At 39.7% G+C, this 21479-nt stretch overlaps 1 protein-coding gene across 6 annotated transcripts in view; it reads right to left on the reverse strand.

The window, feature by feature from the left end:
* The window catches only part of LOC124595634, a 316080-nt gene that overhangs the window by 156921 nt on the left and 137680 nt on the right, over window positions 1-21479 (reverse strand). For 5 of the 6 annotated variants that reach the window (XR_006978228.1, XM_047134463.1, XM_047134461.1 and 2 more), the window contains 2 exons: window positions 20806-20925; window positions 16561-16743 (listed from right to left, as the gene is read on the reverse strand). Coding sequence is in view for 5 of the 6 variants with exons in the window: in XM_047134463.1 (XP_046990419.1) it covers window positions 16561-16743; window positions 20806-20925 (303 nt within the window). In the remaining variant the exon portion in view is untranslated. The remainder of the gene's footprint in view (window positions 1-16560; window positions 16744-20805; window positions 20926-21479) is intronic. The other variant, XM_047134462.1, reaches the window with a different exon arrangement.

Here is a 21479-nt window from a genome sequence, read left to right on the forward strand (position 1 = left end):
TGGGTAAGGTTGCAAAGTTTCGAATGATTCAGATTCCGTAGTACAGTAAAATTCTAATTGTAAGTCTAAAAGCCACAAATACAACATTCTTCTTTCCTCTTAAAACTGACTGCAACAAAGAAAATGAAACATCACACTATTGTGCATCCAGTATAAAAAAAATTGTCAGGAGAAAGAATATATGTGGAAGAAAGAGTTTGTCTAGTGGCGTAAATGCCCGATATCTACGCAGGGGTGCCAACTTATATAAAATATTGGGGCGGGATACTGGGGGTCTTGTCCCAGAAAATTTCCTAAATTTTATATTAAAAATAGTGATTTTTAAGTTTTTTTAAGCATTTTAGAGTCATATGACCAACATTAGAACCCCGAAAACTGGACTCTTGATAACTCGACACTCCAGGAAACTCGACAAGCCTGACACATTTTTTAGCTTTGAAAAAAGAAGCAAAACAAACACACAGGGTATTTTCATAAAAAGCTAATTTAACTTTTTGGATTTGAAAAAAGAAACACAACATAAACATGCACAGTATTTTTGTAAAAAGCTAATTTAACTTACAGTAACAATCATGCTTATAGACTATTACAGAGCAGTGAATATATAGCTCTGAAAAGACTGAAATTATATTTAAATAAATCCTAAACTATCATTAAAAGAATAAAACATAAAATATTGCTGTCACACAGTAACAGCATTTTGATAAATAAGTGAAATAGCTAATTTAAGCTTACTCTGAATAAGACTCAGTGTTCATTAAATAAAAACAATATCTCAAGTTAATGCTTTAATACAGTTAATAAAGTTAATACAGTATGCTTAATACTTTCAGTCAAAAATTATGTAAACGGCGGTTTTTAATTGGGTCTTACACCCTAGAAATAGTTTAGTATTTGAAAATAACTAAGACAGTATTATAGTAATGTAGTAATACAGTACTAAACTAGTACTAATATTTTGAAACTGAAAATTTAACACTATGTATGTATTTAATTCTCTATTTTATAAAGATTTTTAATATTGCTCTAAATGCCATTATTAGGGCTAGAGTGTCTTTAGAAATGCGCAAATGTTGACTGTCTGTCTGGATTACTGAATATGAAGTCGTTGATGACTGGTTGGATATCCAATTCATGAAAAAAACATCTCAGTGGGCATGAAGAACAGCCAAGTTGTTCAATCGCTTCTGTTCCATTGTTGATCAGAGATAAGACTTCAGACGTCTAAGGGCGCTAAATGACCATTCTGCTGTTGCTGTCATGATTTGAACTACTTGGAGAAGCTTAATGCACTTCACTACTTCACATAACATGTCTCCAACTGCAGGCTCTCGTTTAATGTACTTTCTTACATCACGCATGTTTCTTACAACCAGGTGTTTTTTTATTAGCGATATCGGCTAACATATTCAACTGTATGCACAGTCTTTCAATGTCAAGGTCATTTCTGAAAAACTCAGTTTATTTTCCAAATTTGTTTCACCTCTGTTTACTAAAAGAAAGCATTCTTGTTCATCTGAAATGACCTGTGTGAGTCCAGTTGAAGCAAACCACTCAGTAATGCAAGACTGAACCATTTCACAAACTTCAATGTAAATAGCTTTGTAGTATTCCTTTGGGGTTTTGAAAGTATGCGGTGAGCTGGCTTCGTTGTTTTCATACTTCTTTGGTATACTTCGATTCCAAGGATGTGAAGGATCATAAACTTGTAAAGGTTTTTTTTTTAAACACAATTCCCAAAAGTGCTCAAAAGTATCTCGCCTCCCATTCAATATACAAATCAAGTCCTCATACATTTTTCCAGATCAGCAACACTTAGATGAGGGCACTGAATTTTTTCATTGACATCCTCTACTGGGCCCACTGCATGGCAATAAAGATGTAAAAATAAATAATTCTCGAATTGTAACATTGACTCAAGGTAGCCTGCACATTTTCAACCTGCCTCTGTTTTGTCCTCTGCAGAAAATGTTTCAAAAAACTCTGGAAGTTCTTCAAAGTTTTTCAATATTCTCAAGATACTAGAAGCTCGCTTAGTCCATCGAGTCGGGCAAAGGGGTCGTAGACCAGCTTGGTCATTGGCGCTCTCACAGAGTATGCTTCTGAAAAGTCCCATCCTTTTGTTGGATTCTCTTGTGGTGTTTATTAAGACGTAAGATGGCGGAGACTGTCCACAACTGCCAAGTCTAAACTGTGAGCAGTGCAGTGCACATAATGTGCTTTTGGTTGTATATCCAAAACTTACTTTTTTTAGTCCTTTGAACTTACCTCTCATATTCGAGGCACCATCATAGCATCCTCTTAAGTTATCCATTGATAAATCAAGATGAGCAAAAACAGCTTTTAAAATATTAAACAGAGTTTGTGATTCAGTGTTGCAGGTCTTGTATAAGCCAATAAAGTCTTCACTGATGATTAAGGAATCGTCAACAGTATGAATACAAAATGACACTCATTCGTGAATCGAAGAATCATTTCAACACAGGCTTTCCTAGTAGATCTATGATCTCGTTTTGAAGATCGTGGGATGTCCACTCATACCCCGAATGCCCTAACAAATCTTTAAACTTGGGTATGTCATTCTTTCGCAGTTCCAACAATTGAAAAAAATTCGAGTTTACATCTTCATGCCCCCTAACTGTTAGTCCTTGTTGGCATAGAAATTGCACGGTAGTAAAAATTGTCTCAAGAGCTAAACAGCCTTTCTTCATATCATTATGTAACTGTTCATTAAATTGGGATGCCACACTGCAGTTAGTACTAGAATTTAGTTTCAGATCACCTTCTTTATGTATAAACGTATTTTCATGAAGATAGGCTTTGGAAAAATTCTTTTTCCAGATAGAAAACCCCATGGAAGTAAATGTATCTTCTTTTTTTTGAAGAAAATTGTAATAGATTTTTAGCATCTGCCTCTTTGCAGGTTTTGCAAACAACTTTTTCAGTAGATGCTTCATATTCTAGCCATGTATATTTGATCAATCAAGATTTTTGAAATGATCTTCCCTTACCGGATTGTTCAGGTTCTGCCTGTGAACAGTTCTCGCCTGAAGATGATGAAGCATTTGCCGACACAATCATTGTTTGAGGTTGACTTGCAGTATCATCAACTTCCAAGTGTGCCTTTTTGGTAACAAATTTACCCATAGCAAACTTAATTCACAATACACTAAGAGACTAAAGTAAACAAATAAAATGTAGTCATATAAGATAGTCCACTAGACACTAAAGTCGGAACACTAAACACGTCTGCAGCATTTACTGAACAAAACTATCCACACTGAATGACTGCGACAGCAGTGTGGGCTTTATATAGCTGCGGCGTCGTGAGGCGGGGGGTGGGGGGCTTCCAGGTGAGTCTGCTCCAGTCCTTTTGATGGCCTGCCGGTGCCAGACTTTACCCGAAGGTTCGCGCACCGGGACAAATTTCAAGTGTGCCTGCAGCACCGTAACACTATCATGATTCAAACCCCTCGTTTTCAGTTGACCTGCTTACTACCATAGTAATTATTTGTTTTAACTAATTACTGAATGTATTTTAATAGGTAACTATTGTCAAAGAAGGAAAATAAAAAATTTCAACATAATTTTGTGATTTTACATGGGGGCTCTGCCCCCACTCCCCCAAACAAATTTCTAGGGGGGCTCGAGCCCCCTCAGGCCCAATGGAGTTGGCAGCTGTGTATCTAACTTAAAACTGACTGAGAGAAAGAAAACAAGATTTTTTCAGCACAGCACTTTCTTCTCACAACAGGTTTAAACAGAAAATCTGTAAATTGTTTAAAAAATATGTAGACTAAGTTGTTGGAATGTTAGTAGAGTATTATGTAACATTTTGAAGTAAAAAGGTCTCAAGATTTTTGCTGACAACATTTCCCCTTCATATATTAAATATAAATTTATATATTACATATATATAAAAAGTATGTAAACATGACTTTATCACAGTACAATGTAAACTAGAAAAAAGAATAGATCAAGAGCTTTTCAATATATTTATCAACATTTTCCCTTTAGTATTACATATATATTGAGAAAAATATGCAGTCTATGTCCATCCAAAAGAATATTAGAATAGCATGTAAAAATCTTAACTAAAGCAGTCAAGGACTTTCCAAGATATTTGCTAATTATGTTTCTTGCCTCAACATTTACTAGAATATCATATAATGAAAAATTTGAAGTGAACTAGCCAAGTGCTTCACGAAATTTTTGCTACCCACATTTTATCTTTATATAAATGTGTAGCCTATGCCCATCAGAATGTTTATTGCAGTATTGTATAAGAATTTGAAGTAAATCAGGGAAGAACTTTGAGATTTTTGGTAACAATGTTAATCTACATCTTGTCATCATGTAGAAGTATAGAGTTTATATACATATAATGCAACTGGATAGATAAAAAAACTATTTACCAAGCAGTGGCATAAGAACACACAAAATTGTTCAAATGGCTCTGAGCACTATGGGACTTAACATCTATGGTCATCAGTCCCCTAGAACTTAGAACTACTTAAACCTAACTAACCTAAGGACATCACACAACACCTAGTCATCACAAGGCAGAGAAAATCCCTGACCCCGCCAGGAATCGAACCCGGGAACCCGGGCGCGGGAAGCGAGAATGCTACCGCAAGACCACGAGCTGCGGACAAGAACACACATATAAAAGGTACTACAGTTTGCATGCTTTTGAAGCTAGTGGTTGCTTCTGGCAGAAGTGGAAGAAAAAGGGGTAAAGGAAAAGGACTGGGAAAATTTAGGAAAAGGGATAGAGTTGTTGAAAGTTGCCCAGAGCCCCGGATCAGGGGAGACTTACTGGATGGGATGAGATGGAATGTCTGGATCGGTCTTTCTGTCTCATCCCATCCAGTCTCTTCCTGTTCCTTCACCCCCATTCCCTCCCCTTCAACCTTTCTGCCAGGAGGAGGAGCCACTGATTCTGAAAGCTTGCAAACTTTAATATCTTTTATATGTGTGTTCTCCTTCCACCTCTTGGTGAGTGGATTTTTTTATCTATCCAATTACATTTTATTTTCAAAATTTGATTATTTTTGTAGATTTTACACACATATTTGCACACCATATACACTGTAAAATATGTAGCCTACATCTGTCTGAATGTTTATTACAGTATCATAGGAAAGTTTGACGTAGGTTCAACCAACAACTTTTCAAAACTTTTGGTAACAACATTAAACTACAACTTGTCTTTATACAGTAGTACAGATTAGTGATCATGACACCATCATAGTGACAATGGTTCATTAAGTTAATAAATGCTACAAGAGTTTATATCATGGAAAGAGCAAATAAACAGGTGTTACCAACCTATATAGAATATGAATGGACATTGGTGACCAGTTATCATGTGCTAATGGGCTACAGCACACAATAAATCTCGCACTAAAATTACGAACGCAAGACAGAAACTGCACTAAAATTAGGCTATTTCTCTTCAAATGTGAGCTTATATGCAAATAAAAATGGATGAAAACATGTTTTGTAGTGCTCCCTCCACAACAACCTGAAACCAGTGTTAAGTGCTGAAATGTTTGTCAGCTATGTTATGATCAACTCAGACAAGGAACACAGCTCTGATGTAACATCATCCCTTGCTCACAGCACCAGGTCATATTTTTCTTTGAAATTGTGTGTAGCATAATGTGGAAGCATAGGGCATGAAGAATTTTTGAGGAGCTGGTGTTGTAATGGTGCAGTGGCCACATGATTTAACGCACAGTCTGATAATTCGCAGACCCAGGTTCAATTCCTGCTATCCACAACACCTTTTTAAAAAAATTCCTTGCAATGTCAAACTAATAACTATAATTTTAAATATATTTAAATAGATCAATTTATAAATATTCAATTTTGTTTTGATTACTACCATTGTAAGTCAAAAGGTTATGGGCTAGATGGTGGTTAAAAAAATAAAACAAATAAATAAAAATGTGAGTATACAATGCAATTTATTATGAAGGTGATTTCTGTGGATGATCTGCTAAACAGGCCATTTTCCAGTAGCTGTTAGGAGCAGAAAGTGTGTGAAAGAGTTAAGTGAATCTACTTTAAATGTAAACCTAACACCAGAAGGGTGCAGGAAAAGGCTCACATAACACTAAAATCTTTTAAATACTTGCAAAATATTTTGATCAGCATCTCAATTATCCAGAACCAATCCATAAGCTCAAATACTCAAACACTCATCAAAATCTAGAAGAAGAATTTCCCCAAACTACCAAAGAACTTGAAGAAGTTATTAAAACCCTTGACAGGTTGTCTGCATATGTTTGTTAACATTGTGTCATTCTGCTTATATGAAACATGTAACCACATTTTGTAGTAATGCATCCTGTGTTCAGACAGTCAGAGATTTATAACTTCTAATTATAATTTCAATTACATACCATTTAAACAATACTACATAATATCCTGAATGTTTTATGTTATTTATGCTATAGCAGTAGCACCAACCAAGTTAGTGCAATTTTAGCCATAGTTACGGCAGGCAGTCTCTGTTGGTTGTTGCCAGTAATGTTTACAGCAATGGGTCTATTTAATTGGTGCAATAAAAATAGAGTAATAATGTAAAATGGTGTATGGATTATGCTTATTGCAATTACTAAATACATAGGCAAAGTTACATAACTCCCCGGATTAATATATTTTAAATTGTTCTTAGCTGTGCACTTACCATTTGAGTTTTTCTCTCAGTAATTGACACTGGCAGTTGGTTCAATAAAAGCACCTGTAGTTTTATGAAGCTCTTTATTTGCAAGGATTTATTAGTTTCATGATTCTCAAATGGCAGATGTTTTACACAGGGACATAGTGAATTATGAGCAAAATTTAAACTTACTGTAAACCACATTCTAAAGAAGTATGTGCTAAGTAAGGGGATTAAGGACAGAAAAGACACACAGCGGTTTAATGACAAAATTCAGAAAATGCTGATGAAGCGGAGATTGTTGCACCCTCAGTACAAAAAAGAAAGTGATAATGTTGAAAGACAAAAGTTAGCAGAAATTTGTGCATCTTTAAAAAGATCAATGAACGAAGCATACAACTACTTTCAGCATCATACTTTAGAGGAAAATCTTGTCTAGAATCCATGAAAATTTTAGTCCTGCATAAAATCGCTGAGTGGGTTGAGGAATTCTCTCCAAATATTCGTCGACCAGTCTGGTGTGGAAATACGAAACAGCACAAGGAAAGTTAAAGTTCTAAATTTTGCTTTCAAAATTATTCACACTGGAAATCTCTCACCCTGCATTAAGTTCAAAGTGACTGGAAAAATGTGCAGATGATTCCTGTATATAAAAAGGGTAAAATAACAGTCCCGAAAAATTACAGGCCAATATCCATAACATTAGTTTACTACAGAATTCTAGAGTGTATTCCAAGTTCGAATATAACGAATCTCCTCAAGACTGAAAAGCTTCTGTCCACAAATCAGTATAGATTTACAAGCATCATTCATGCAAAACTCAGCCTGCTCTTTTCTCTAATAATAACCTGTGAACCACGGATGAGGAATGACAGGCAGATTCGATATTACCTGATTTCTGGAAAAGCATTTCACAAACTGCCTCACTGCAGACAGTTAAAGGTCTGAGCATAAGGAATATGTTCTCAGATATGTGAGCTGCAAAGAGACTTCTTCAGTAACAGAACTCATGTTATATACTGCCGACATAATGACTTGTATGATGTTACACTTATGGGTGTGGGCACCATCAAGGGCATTCCAAGATAGGAAGTCAGAGACACAATGCAGAAAAGAGGCAAAAGTGGAGATAAATAGTAACATTAGTGCCCTGCAAATTGTAAATGTTCTGGGCAGTTGTGCCAGGGGAGAAGTTTCGTTTCAGAGAATTAACTGGTAATCCCATTCACCACCTAGATGCTTTTGTAAGGCATCACAGCTGAAGATCACCACAAAAAGGCACACCTTAGCAGAGGCAGCAAGTTTGATACCTGTACCCTTGAGAACTGGTTAGAATGCTACTACTGCAGTTCCCACTCACAAAAGGACTGAGGGAAGGTCCAAGTGACGTAACATACTGTTGTCACTGGCCATAATAGGAGTGACAGCGATGTTTAACTACCAGCTGAACATTGTTGCTACCAAACTTGGAGTTTGTTTATTTGAAGTCCAGAAGCGTCCCTACCTATCGACTAGGAGCAGGGGAGGAGTCTAAATGTGGTTGGCCAGAGGTGGCCTAGAGGTGCAGAGCAACTCGTCAGATTGGCTGAAGCTTGTTAAGTGCCAGTGGACTGATGGATAGATTATAGCAAGGGTGAAATAATGCACCACTACGATTCTTTAAAGACCCATGTTTTTGTATTCAGAGAGAGTTCACAGATAGATCGTTGGGGCACCAACACCATGTCACTTGTGGCCAGCCTTGGTAAGCTCCGACATGTCTGTTTTTCTAATCTGGAGTACTGCTTTCAAGCTTGAACTTAACATGCTGCTAGTGTCGGCTATTTCTGTTAGAACTCACCTCCGTGCAATCAGACATTGATTTCTGTTGTGCCTCCTTTGCTTTTCCTAAAGTTTAGAATTACCTTTCAGTATAGAAGTTAGACTGATTGCTAGTAAATAATGTTAATCAGATTGCTGAATTTCACAAGTCTCCTGCAGCAAGCACCCTGTTGAGTCCCAAAATCCGTGCATTTTGTAGGTGCCATGTGACAGCATTTTGCGATGATCCATGTTATCAATGTGTCTCCACTGGGAATCTGTCTTTCTGCATTTTCTCCTCCCTGCTCAGAAATTTCAGACGGACTTTAAACCCCATCTTCCCTATACCCTCGGTTAGGACACAACATAGGCAAACATTTTCTGGTGTCAAATGCGAGGTATTTTCTTAACGATTTTTGAGATAGATAGGGGCTTCACACACATGCAGCCCAACATTATGACTGTACTGCTGGCTTTGAGACTCATATGAGAAGCAGCACTAGCGCTCCAATGAGAACAGATGGAGCGCAAGGAGCACAAGAAAGATGGAGAGGCCTAGAGAACATGCCTGATGAGGGAAGACATGGCCAGGACAATGTTACCTACATGACTTCACAACAACACGGGGGTCGAAGGTATAGCCAAGCAACAAAAAAGAGCAGTGGGTGTGGTCCATGGAGGACCACAAGGGCAACAACACACAGTGACAGTGCAACCCAGCAGCAGAGCGTGCCATTGTCACTTTCAGTGGCAGTGGTGGCCACCGAGCAGACGGCTGGCGACAGCGGGCAACAGCCTGGCACAGCAAAGCAGAGGGCATCGCGACAACGACCGTCGCAGTGTCACATAGTGCTTGGCTCAGCGCACCTCAGCACAGCATGGCTCTTTCAGCAGCGACGCTGTCTCGTGTTGCCTCTGCACAATTGTCAGCAGATAAAAGAAACTCATGGCCTTATCTAACATTGTAGTTGCTGAAGGCAGAGCAGTAGCATCTAACATTAGTGTCAGTGATGTCCTTAAACTCAATCCCCGGCTTTCATTGCTACAAAATCAGCATTAAATAAAATTATTAACAATGTGGACATAGCTTTTGAATTAGTACATGAAACAAACAATCCAACAGTGTTAAAATTCATAAAAGCTCATATTTAGGGTCCTGCACAAGGTAAACTGCTCATGCGTGAATTATCTTCCACATGGGAAGAAGTGAGAAATATATTGTTGGAAAATTACACATGGAAGTGTACTTTCGGTTACCATGTTTGTAATATGTTTTCTAGTAGGCAATCAAAGGAGGAATCAATTGCAGATTGGGCCAGTAAAGTAGATACATGTCAACATCAGCTTTGTGAAGCTTTCCATCATGCAACGCCAGCACCATAACTGGCAGGATCTTTTTCATTAGTAGGAAAATTAAACAGAGCAGTATTCATTCAGGGAGTCTATGGTGATCGCATACAGACAACTGTATGTGCAAGGGGCAGAAACAGCAGCTCACTGAGGCCTTGACGGAAAAGTTGGTAATTATAACCACCAAGAAGAAAGGCTTTGGTGACAAAAGTCATCAGGACAAGGCAGGGAAGGTAACCCGTAACTGTTTCTTATGTGGACGTGTAAGGCACACGTCTAAGGATTGCAGCAGTAATGTTAAATGTAAAACCTGTGGCAAATCAGGGCATCTAACGTGAGATTGCTGAATTGAGAAAATAATTCGCAAAGTAGAATCGGCGCCAAGCGTGTTTAGAGTCAGAGGTCTCAAAGACAGCCAGGTGTAAGAGTTGCAATTCATTGGGACATACAGGTCCTTGTAAGAAAGTTAAACCAGTCGTGTGTTTCACATGTCGTAGGCCAGGGTACATGGTTAAAGAGTGGTAGTCTGTGAAAAATAAGAAGCTGGGGAACAAAAGGAAAGCATACAATTACAGTCACTTTATGCTGAACTGGGAAAGGTATTCAAAGTCAACTGTGAAGCTAAAGACGAGTTTGTAGAATTGAACTGCCCACAGAATACAGTAAATTCATTAAAATTGCTTCTAAATAATGGAGCACAAATTAACTTGTTCAGTCTGAAGTATCTGCAAAGCCACATTGGGTATAGACCTGAAAAAAGTATAAGGATTAAAGGTATCACAAGTTATGTATGGGATGGTGGTTTTAGATCTTGGAATAGACTGGGAATTAAGACTGAAATATAAGTTTTATCAGGTAGGAGGGGAATTGGATTTTCCCTATTCTAGCTTAATTGGTAGAGGTTCCTTTACAAAGCAAGGTGTAAAAATTGATTATGCCAAGGGAACACTGTGGATAGAGGGCAGGGCCATTTAACTGTTTATGGAGATAGAAGTGCAGAACGCAAGTACACAAGGGCAGGGGCTTAGGAAGAAACAAACAGATTTTGAAATTGCACAGTGTGGATGCAGTGGAGTTCAAAATTCTCTGAGCTGTTCAGAGGGGCCAGTAAACAACGATATGCTGAACAAATGGAAAAGTGAACGAGGGGCCAGTAGACAGATGTGTTATTGATGGGAAATGGATGCTACAGTGTCTAAGGTATGCCAGGTGGTTAAAATAAAGTTGGGACCTCATGAAGGGAGGATTTTCAGGGTAAAGGTTGCAGATACCAGGTATTGTCAAGAAAAGAGAGTTGCAGGAAGGCTTGTACCTACCAGAGGCATTGGTGAGAGCATGAAAACGCTCTTGTGTAATTAGCATGTTAAACACATGAGAAGTGGTGGTTTTTATGGAGGTGCCTCACACACTGTGATGGAAGCAGTTCTACCACGTAGCCCAAGTCCACAGCAGACTGTGCACAAGGTAGACAAAGTATTGAGTGAAGAAAAAATTGAGAAACAGTTTATTAAAAGAAAACTTGTGGTTAAATCATTTAAATGTTGAAGAAAAACAGCCATAATAGTGGTGTCTTCTGCGTATAACGATATCTACCATCTGCCAGGGGATAATTTGACATACACAGATGCAATCCAGCATAAAATGAAACTGATTCTCAAAGTAGAGGGATGAATAATTTTCTCTCGTCCTTACAGAATACCAGAATTGCACAAAGAAGCATTACAAAAGGAGATGAAACAGCTGTTGGAAGACAAGATAAAAGTATCTTCAACAAGTGCCTATAATTTCCCATTACTCACGATTCCCAAAAAGATGGATCCATCTGGTAAAAGGAAAATACAGGATGATAGCTCATTACAAAAAACTAAAGAACATTACTGTCAACACAGTCTTACCACTTCCATATACAAATGAAATTTTGTATAGACTGGGTAAGGTAAAATATTTTTCAATGCTTTATTTGGCTACAGGATGCTATCAGCTGTTACTAGATCTAAAAGACTGAGAGCTGACAGCTCTTAGTACACCATATGCCCCTTATACATACAAAAGAATGCCAATGGGACTCTGTTCTGCGCCCTCCACATTCCAAAAATTGATGAATTTGGGTCTAATGGATTACAGGGTGAAAAGATGTTTGTTTATTTAGACAACATAGAAATTTTTGGGCCATTGCTGGAAGAACATAATGCCTGATTGTGTGAAGCTTTTGAGAGGCTCAGGCAACATAATCTGAAGTTGCAGGTGGATAAATATGAATTTGTTAGGAAAGAGATTAAATACCAGTGACATGTCTTAACTGAAGATGGGTTAAAAGCAGACCCAAACAAACTAAAAGAAGTGGTGGAATATCCCAAACCCAGTACAACATAAGTTTTAAAAAGTTTTCTCAGGTTAATTGGGTACTAGAGATTCTTCCTAAGTGACTTTTGTAGAGTGGCAAAACCACAACGTTAGTTGTTGAACAAGTTGTTAATTATGAATGGGGCACCAAGCAAGAAGACGTGTTCCAAGTGCTAAAACAGAAGCTACTCAATCCCTCCATATTAGAGTACCCAGATTTTTCCAAAAAAAGTTTATTAACATCACTGACATGAGCCAGGACACTATTGGCCCAGCCCTTAGCCAAGAAGAAGTAGGTAAAAATCTTCCAGTTGCAAATGCATCCAGAACTTTGAATAACGCTGAGAAAAATTATAGCACAATTGAAAGAGTGTTATTGGCTGTAATTTGGGCAGTCAAACGTTTCAGACCATATGTTTTTGGTTGTAAGTTAACCATTTGTATAGATCATAAACCATTGCAGTGGGTCAGAAATACTAGTGACCTATCCTCATGGTTAATGATATTCAGATTGTAATTAGAGGAGTATGATTAAGAAATTTTATACAAAAAAGGCAAGAACAACTGAGTAGCAGATGTATTGTCAAATATAAGGGAAGTACAGACAGCTGATGCTGAAACAGAGGAAAATGAAAGTAAGGAAGTGCCAACAGTTGAAAACGAACAGCAGGAGATAACTGCTGAACAAGAAGCAGAAATTTTGTCGGAGTTCTGTGACGCAGCTATAGGTGGTAATCAAGGGATCATAAGAACTTACAATTAAATTAAGAAATAGAGAGTGTGGTCTGGTATGAAGGAGGATATTGAGGACTACATCAGAAAATGTGGTTATAACACCAACACCAGAAGGAGCGTTTGATAGGAGTGACATTGATACCATTGATTCACTAATGTTACTTATAATTACAATGATTATGTGCTCAAATTAAAAGAGAAAATGAGACACATGCACCAATGTGCTAGAGATTAACAGTACAAGGAGAAGACAAAGAGTACTATGATAGAGACCAGAATCCATAAGATTTTAAAACAGATGACCAAGTCTCATTGTATGATTAAAGCGTTAGAAGGGACAGCACCCATAAGCTAGACATGCAGTGATGTGGCTCATATACTGCAGTTAGGACAAAGGGCCCGAATGTGGTCATTCATTTAAAGAGAAACAAATTTTTAACAGAGCATGCGGAGAGAGAGAAAAATATTTTATTTTTGTTGTGTACTTGTATTAAAAAGTGAAAAGTTAAGTAGCCGACGATTTAAATTTATGTTCTATGCAATGTATGTCTTCATGAAAAATGAACCAATGTTTTACAATGATGCTTCTATGTGTATGTATATATGTGTATAAAAGAGCAGTAAAAATTGAAACAGTGTACTATGTTGATGTTTACATGTGTGGAAAAGTAATGTGAAATACAAACTTTGCAAAGTGTAAAATGTCTATAATGTCATTTCTACAGCTAAGATGTTTTAATTACAACAGAAGCCAGATTACCAATTTGTTGCCAAGTAACAGTCAACAAATTTTTTCCATAGGGGGAGATGTCATATATTGATGACATAATGATTTTTAGATTGTTACGCTTAAGGCTGTGGGAGGCATTAAGGGCAATCCAAGATAAGAAATCAGAGACAGTGCAAAGAGCAGGAAAAGGCAGTAGTGTTTGGGTTACCGGAGCTAAATAGTAACACTAGAGCCCTGCAAATTGCAGATGCTCTGGGCAGGTGTCCCAGGAAAGAAGTTTCACTTCACAGAATTAACTATATATACCACCTAGATGACGTTGTAAAGACACTGTTGTAAAGATGCCACAAGAGAAGATGGCAACAAAAAGGCACGTCTTAGCAGAGGAAGCAAGCTTGATACCTGCTCCTGAGAACTGCAAGTCACTGGATTTACACAGGTCAGAACACATCTACAGCAGTCCCCTCTCACATAAGGACTGAGAGTGGGGCCAAGTGACACAACACACTGTTGTTGCTGGCCATTATAGGAGTGGCAGTGACATTTAGCTTTCAGCTGGATGCTGATGCTGCTAAACGTGGAGTTTGTTAATGTGAAGTCCAGGAGCATCCCTGTCTATCCAGTAGGAGCAGAGGAGTAGTTGGCCAGAGACGCCCTGGAGGTGCAAAGCGACTAGTCAGATTGGCTGAAGATTGTTAAGTGCCAGTGGACTGATTGGTTGATTATAGTAAAGGAGAAATAGTGCACTACCATAATTCTTTAAAAACCCATGTTTTTGAATTCAGAGGGATTTCTCAGTCAGATCGTTGGGGAACTGACTCCGTGTTGCTCGTGGCCAGCCTCAGTAAGCTCCAGCATGTCATTTTTCTCACTTGGAGTGCTGCTCTCAAGTTTGTACTTAACATGCTGCTAGTGTTCGCTACTTCTGTTAGGACTCTTTGCTTTTTCTAATATTTAGAATTAGCCTTCAGTGTAGTAGTTAGTATGATCACTAATAGTGTTAATTGGTCCCCTAAATTCCACGAGTCTCCTGCTGCAAGCTTCCTGTTGAGTCCCAAAATCCACACCTCTCACAGGTACCCTGTGACACTGTTTTGCACTGATCCAAGTTATTGAGGTGCCTCTATGGGGAATCTGTCTTTCCGCATTTGCTCCTCACAACTCGGAAAGTGCAGGCTGACCACAAACCCACTGTTTTCCCTCTAAACTAAGTTAGTATACGACACTCAGCACACTGCCTGGGCAGCAAATGTTTATCACGATATTGTCAGGAGTGCCCCACGGAAATGTGATAGGACCACTCTTGTGCTCTATATACATATTCAACCTGTCATATAGGGTGCAGCAATCTGTGATCATTTTCTGATGATGCTGTAGCGCATGGGAAAGTTTCATTGTACTGTGAGTGTAGGGCCAAACAGGATAAGTTTGGCAGAGTTTCTATTTGGTGTGATGAATGGCAGCTTGCTCTAAATGTTGAAATATGTAAGGTAAACACGATGAGTAGTAGAAAAACAATCCTGTAATGTTTAAACATAGCATTAGTGGTGTGCTGGAAGTTTTTCCGAGCAAAATGAAGAGTACAGACTATCATCTACTTTTATTTCTTACTGGGTATTAACAGTACAGCTGTTGGAAGCCAAAACTGCAGTAGAGACTATCTTTGACTTTTCCTTAAAATGCTGCTCAAGATCAGTGGCCCTGAGTGCTCACTTTTAAAGCCAGGTAAAAGGAGAAACAAGTGCTCCATCATGACAGAAAATGTTCTCCAATTAACAAACTATCTGCTATCTGGTATTGGCTTCTTAACTTTCCTTGAATCTCTTTGTTATCTGTTGCAGTCTTACAATTTTATTTCCTCTGCTCATTTTTATATTTCTGTACACTTTAATTATGATGTAATATCTCTTGCTCTTTCATTACCTGACATAAAATGAACATGTCCCGTTCTCTCACTATTTGTCACTATAAAATGTAAAGCTATTATGATGTGTCCTGATTCAGTTCCAAACTTATGGATATATATTTCAAACAATGGAAAATCCAGGATGGACAAATTACAGTATTATGAAAAGGATAGAGGGCTACTCACCATATAGAAGAGATGCCGAGTTGCAGACAGGGACAACAAAAAGACTGCAAACATGTGAGTTTTTAGCCAAAAGTACTTCTTCAAGTAGACAACAACACACATGGGGGTGTGTGTGTGTGTGTGTGTGTGTGTGTGTGTGAGAGAGAGAGAGAGAGAGAGAGAGAGAGAGAGAGAGAGAGAGAGAAAGAGAGAGAGAGAGAGAACTATGCTTTCATGAATTTCTCTTGTTGTCTACTTTAGAAGAAGTCCTTTTGACTGGAAGCTAACACCTTTAGCAGTCTTTTAGTTGTGCCTGTCTGTGACTTGACGTATCATCTGTATGGCGAGTAGCAATCTATCCTTTTCATAATATTGACATAAATGTTTCAGTGATTTGTGAGTAGATGTTTCTCTTGTGTCCGAAGTAATGACAATAAAATATTAACAAGTTTTTCTAGTCATGCTGTTCTTTTAAATATTTCTCAGTTTCACTACCAATATTAAATCGACATATGCAGAAAATAAAATAAACAGAGAATGCACAGAACTTCCAGCACAGCACCATAACTTGTAGACTGGTGATACCTCGCAACTGACCATCAGTGTGTCCCAGTGGTTAATTTCACTGTATACTAATCTGGATATCCTAGCTTCCATACTCAATAACTTGAGAATTTTGAAGTGTGACATGGCCTCAGAAAGGGTCTACTCAGACACCTGAGCTTGACTGGGGAAATGTTTCAATAAAGAAACAGAACTACTGGCATGCAAGCCACTAAAGTGGTATCAACCTGATAGGACCCCACCAGACCAAGCTGAAGACATTTATTTATATACCACAACCCACAAAATAAGAGTTACCTCAGTCACCCCTGAAATATCATGTTTATTCACTTCTCCAAACTGGTGATTCTTATAGTGCAATTTTTGCCTTGTATTCTCATGCTCATGCAAACAAGACACATAATGTTCTTCCATACAGCCAGAATCACATGTTGAAGACACCTGGCTGTTTGTTGGACTTCCTGGACTTCCCATTATGTCCTGAATGGAGAAAAAAAGACAGTCTATTTTTATTTCACCCATGACAAACCTGTATTGAATACATTCTGGAACATAAAATATTAACATGAATTATAAGAATCTGAGCTAGACTAATGGTGAAATTAATTTAAGGCTTTAAGTTTCAAAACTACACTCCTGGAAATTGAAATAAGAACACCGTGAATTCATTGTCCCAGGAAGGGGAAACTTTATTGACACATTCCTGGGGTCAGATACATCAGATGATCACACTGACAGAACCACAGGCACATAGACACAGGCAACAGAGCATGCACAATGTCGGCACTAGTACAGTGTATATCCACCTTTCGCAGCAATGCAGGCTGCTATTCTCCCATGGAGACGATCGTAGAGATGCTGGATGTAGTCCTGTGGAACGGCTTGCCATGCCATTTCCACCTGGCGCCTCAGTTGGACCAGCGTTCGTGCTGGACGTGCAGACCGCGTGAGACGACGCTTCATCCAGTCCCAAACATGCTCAATGGGGGACAGATCCGGAGATCTTGCTGGCCAGGGTAGTTGACTTACACCTTCTAGACCACGTTGGGTGGCACGGGATACATGCGGACGTGCATTGTCCTATTGGAACAGCAAGTTCCCTTGCCGGTCTAGGAATGGTAGAACGATGGGTTCGATGACGGTTTGGATGTACCGTGCACTATTCAGTGTCCCCTCGACGATCACCAGTGGTGTACGGCCAGTGTAGGAGATCGCTCCCCACACCATGATGCCGGGTGTTGGCCCTGTGTGCCTCGGTCGTATGCAGTCCTGATTGTGGCGCTCACCTGCACGGCGCCAAACACACATACGACCATCATTGGCACCAAGGCAGAAGCGACTCTCATCGCTGAAGACGACACGTCTCCATTCGTCCCTCCATTCACGCCTGTCGCAACACCACTGGAGGCGGGCTGCACGATGTTGGGGCATGAGCGGAAGACGGCCTAACGGTGTGCGGGACCGTAGCCCAGCTTCATGGAGACGGTTGCGAATGGTCCTCGCCGATACCCCAGGAGCAACAGTGTCCCTAATTTGCTGGGAAGTGGTGGTGCGGTCCCCTACGGCACTGCGTAGGATCCTACGGTCTTGGCGTGCATCCGTGCGTCGCTGCGGTCCGGTCCCAGGTCGACGGGCACGTGCACCTTCCGCCGACCACTGGCGACAACCTCGATGTACTGTGGAGACCTCACGCCCCACGTGTTGAGCAATTCGGCGGTACGCCCACCTGGCCTCCCGCATGCCCACTATACGCCCTCGCTCAAAGTCCGTCAACTGCACATACGGTTCACGTCCACGCTGTCGCGGCATGCTACCAGTGTTAAAGACTGCGATGGAGCTCCGTATGCCACGGCAAACTGGCTGACACTGACGGCGGCGGTGCAAAAATGCTGCGCAGCTAGCGCCATTCGACGGCCAACACCGCCGTTCCTGGTGTGTCCGCTGTGCCGTGCGTGTGATCATTGCTTGTACAGCCCTCTCGCAGTGTCCGGAGCAAGTATGGTGGGTCTGACACACCGGTGTCAATGTGTTCTTTTTTCCATTTCCAGGAGTGTATATAACAAATAACTTTTTTCATCTGATACTACTAACCATATTAAGATTTGTGATGAACTCCAATGGAAGGCTACAGCATTAGAATTGTAGCAGTTTTATTTTCCCTGGCACCTTCTGTTTTAGTTTGCACAGTGTATCAAGACAACTGAGAAAGCAACAAATATATTTAGTTTCTTTTGTCACACAAAAGAAATCACCCTACAGAAGATATTCTACTTCTTTTAAAAACTTGTAAAGTAACAAAGTGGAATCAAACTATGGAGAGTCCAGGTTGGAATAACAAAAACCTTTAAAAGAACTGAGTGCTACTCACCATAAAGATGACACATTGAATTGGAGACAGGCACAAGAAAAACTGTTGCACACTGAGCTTTCACCCAGGGACTTTTTCAGAAAAGAAAAGAAAATACACCAAACACTTCTTCAGATAAGAAAACGCATGCGTACGCACGCACGCACGCGCACACACACACACACACACACACACACACACACACACACACACACACACAAGCACACCTCATGCATACATGACTGCTACCTCTAGCCACTCTCGCCAAACTGTAACTGTTGTGTTCAACAAAAGCAACAATTTGGAGTGGGGTAGGGAAGGGGGAGGGATAGCACGGTACGTGTGTGTGATGGGGGAGGGGGGGGGGGGGGAGATACAACATCAGGAGGCTGTGAGGGAAGCACGGGAGGGAACTGGACCATGGAAAAGGAGAGGAGCAGAGAGGAGAGAAGACTGGTGGGTGCACTGGCAGAGAGCGGCACACAATGAAGGAGATGGGATGTGAATTGGGAGGAGGTGTTACAGCACATAGGGGGGTGGCAACTGTTGGATGGAGGATGTGGGGACAATAGGTTACCTTAGATTGAGGAAGAGATAATTTTAGGAGTGGACACTGTGCTGCAAGGATAATGTCGATCTACATGGTTCAGAAAAGTTGGTCCAAGTTGTGAAGCAGCCACTGAAATCAAGCATGTTATGTTCAGCTGCATGTTGTGCCACAGGGTGGTCCACTTTACACTCGGCCACAGTTTAGCAGTGGCCATTCATCCTAGTGGACAGCTGGTTGGTAGTCATACCAATATATGAGTAAAAGGTTGTGCAATGATTGCAGCAGAGCTAGTATATGACATGACTGCTTTCACAGGTTGTCCGGCCTGTGATGGTTTAGGATTAGCCTATGACAGGAGTGGAATACAAAGTGCTGTGTGGGTAAATTGGACAGGTCTTGCACCTAAGTGGTCAACAGGAATACAGTGCCTGTGACAAAGGGCTGGGGCTGGGAGCAGCATAAGGATGGACTAGGATGTTGTGAGCTTAGGTGGGTGACAGAATACCGCTTTAGAAGAGGGTGGCATGTATCTTGGATTGGGTGTCCCCAATTTTAGGGCATGACAGATAATCAAAGCCCTGACGAAGGAAGTAATTCAGTTTTCCCAGTCTGGGATGGTAATGAGTAACACATGGAGCACTCCTTTGTAGCTGGCTCTTGAGTGTGGTTGGAGGATGGAAGTCTGTGGATGAATGGTGTGAGAAGTGAATTAGTCACAAACAACAAAATCACTGTCCTGACATTTCTATCATTTTGGGACACGTCAATTATTATGTACATTTTATTCCTAATTTTGCAAAAGTCATTTATCCATTGATCATTGTGGCGTAAGTAGTTGATGCCCTGTTGACAACGAGGCATCAGATACGGAGCACAAGCTCAGGTTATGTTAAAGAAAGATGGAGAAGGAAATTGGTTCTGTTGTTTCAAAGGAACCATCACAGTATTTGTTTGAAGTGCTTTAGGGAAACCATGGAAAACTTAAGCCTGGATGGCTGGCCAATGATTTGAATCATCATCCTCCTGAACATACGTCCAAAGTGTTAACCACTGCGCACTTCACTCATTGTGCAATAAGGGTGCTTTTTTCTTTTTCTTAACTTGTCATTGCGCGCTCTATGAATTCAAGGTACCTATAAAACTAAAACCTCCTTTGCCTGACTGCACTCTGTTCAGCACTGTGAACTGACCATTTCATCAAAGGCCACTTGCTAAATTCAGCACACTGTCCATACTCCATGGCCAGTGTTGGACTTTGGCCACTGACTGCAACAACACAAACTCTGTACCTGATTGAATAAATAAATAAATAAAGGTACTTCTGCTTCTATGATTTATCAGCGGACATCCACCTAGCATCATTACACAAAACTACCTAATTACACCACCCATCCTGGCTCCCACTACATAGCTACAGAAAGCTATACATTACATTGTTTAATAAGATAGCAACCTATTTTGATAGAACACATTTTTTCAGTTGCATTTTATTTTTCTCATAACACAACACTAAACTAGTCGCTAGCATTATCACCAGTATTGCCTCAAGCAAAAACCTACCTTGAGTACCATGGTAAACTTGATTTATTTGGAACAAATTTTATCCATTTGAACATTGAAACAGTGTACAACATGGCTGGCTCACCTGATGTAATATTGACCTTAGCACCTCAGATTCTTGTTGCTGATAGCTGCTTTGCTTGGTGTCCTGGTTTACATCACAATGCTTTGGCAGCTCTTCCTCCACAGGCATTCCTATCACACCCTAAACACAGTGATCAGTAATTTGAATAGTTGATAGCTGGCCTCTAAGTGAAGGCAACTTAACACAGACAGATCACACATAACCATTGATATATGATATATGACATTCTGTGTAATATAACATGAGAGATGAGATTGAAAGTCATTTTAAAAGAATAAATGGGTATGTACATTATAAAGAATTGGTTTTCACATTAACTTATGATATCTGTAATGCTACTAATTTGTTGTAGTAATGAATATTATTCATACAATCTTTAAGACACTTGGTACTCTGGCTGATGGGGGATAGATAAATCAGTAAAAATTAAATATAATCAATTGACAATGACAGCTTTCCCTTGCTGCCCAACTTAGACTGACTTCATTAAAAGGTAGTGCCTCATTTACTTGCATATATGAATAAAGACATGATACGTAGAGTTAATGACACATGAAATTAAACTGTACACAGTGAGGACAATTGAGAACAGCACAGGAAATGCTTGCGTACACTGCATTGTGTGCTGGACTAAGATTAATACAATGCAAAATAAGTCAATTATGTCCAAAGTT

The sequence above is a fragment of the Schistocerca americana genome, chromosome 2, assembly GCF_021461395.2.
Source record: "Schistocerca americana isolate TAMUIC-IGC-003095 chromosome 2, iqSchAmer2.1, whole genome shotgun sequence".
Classification (NCBI taxonomy): domain Eukaryota; kingdom Metazoa; phylum Arthropoda; class Insecta; order Orthoptera; family Acrididae; genus Schistocerca; species Schistocerca americana.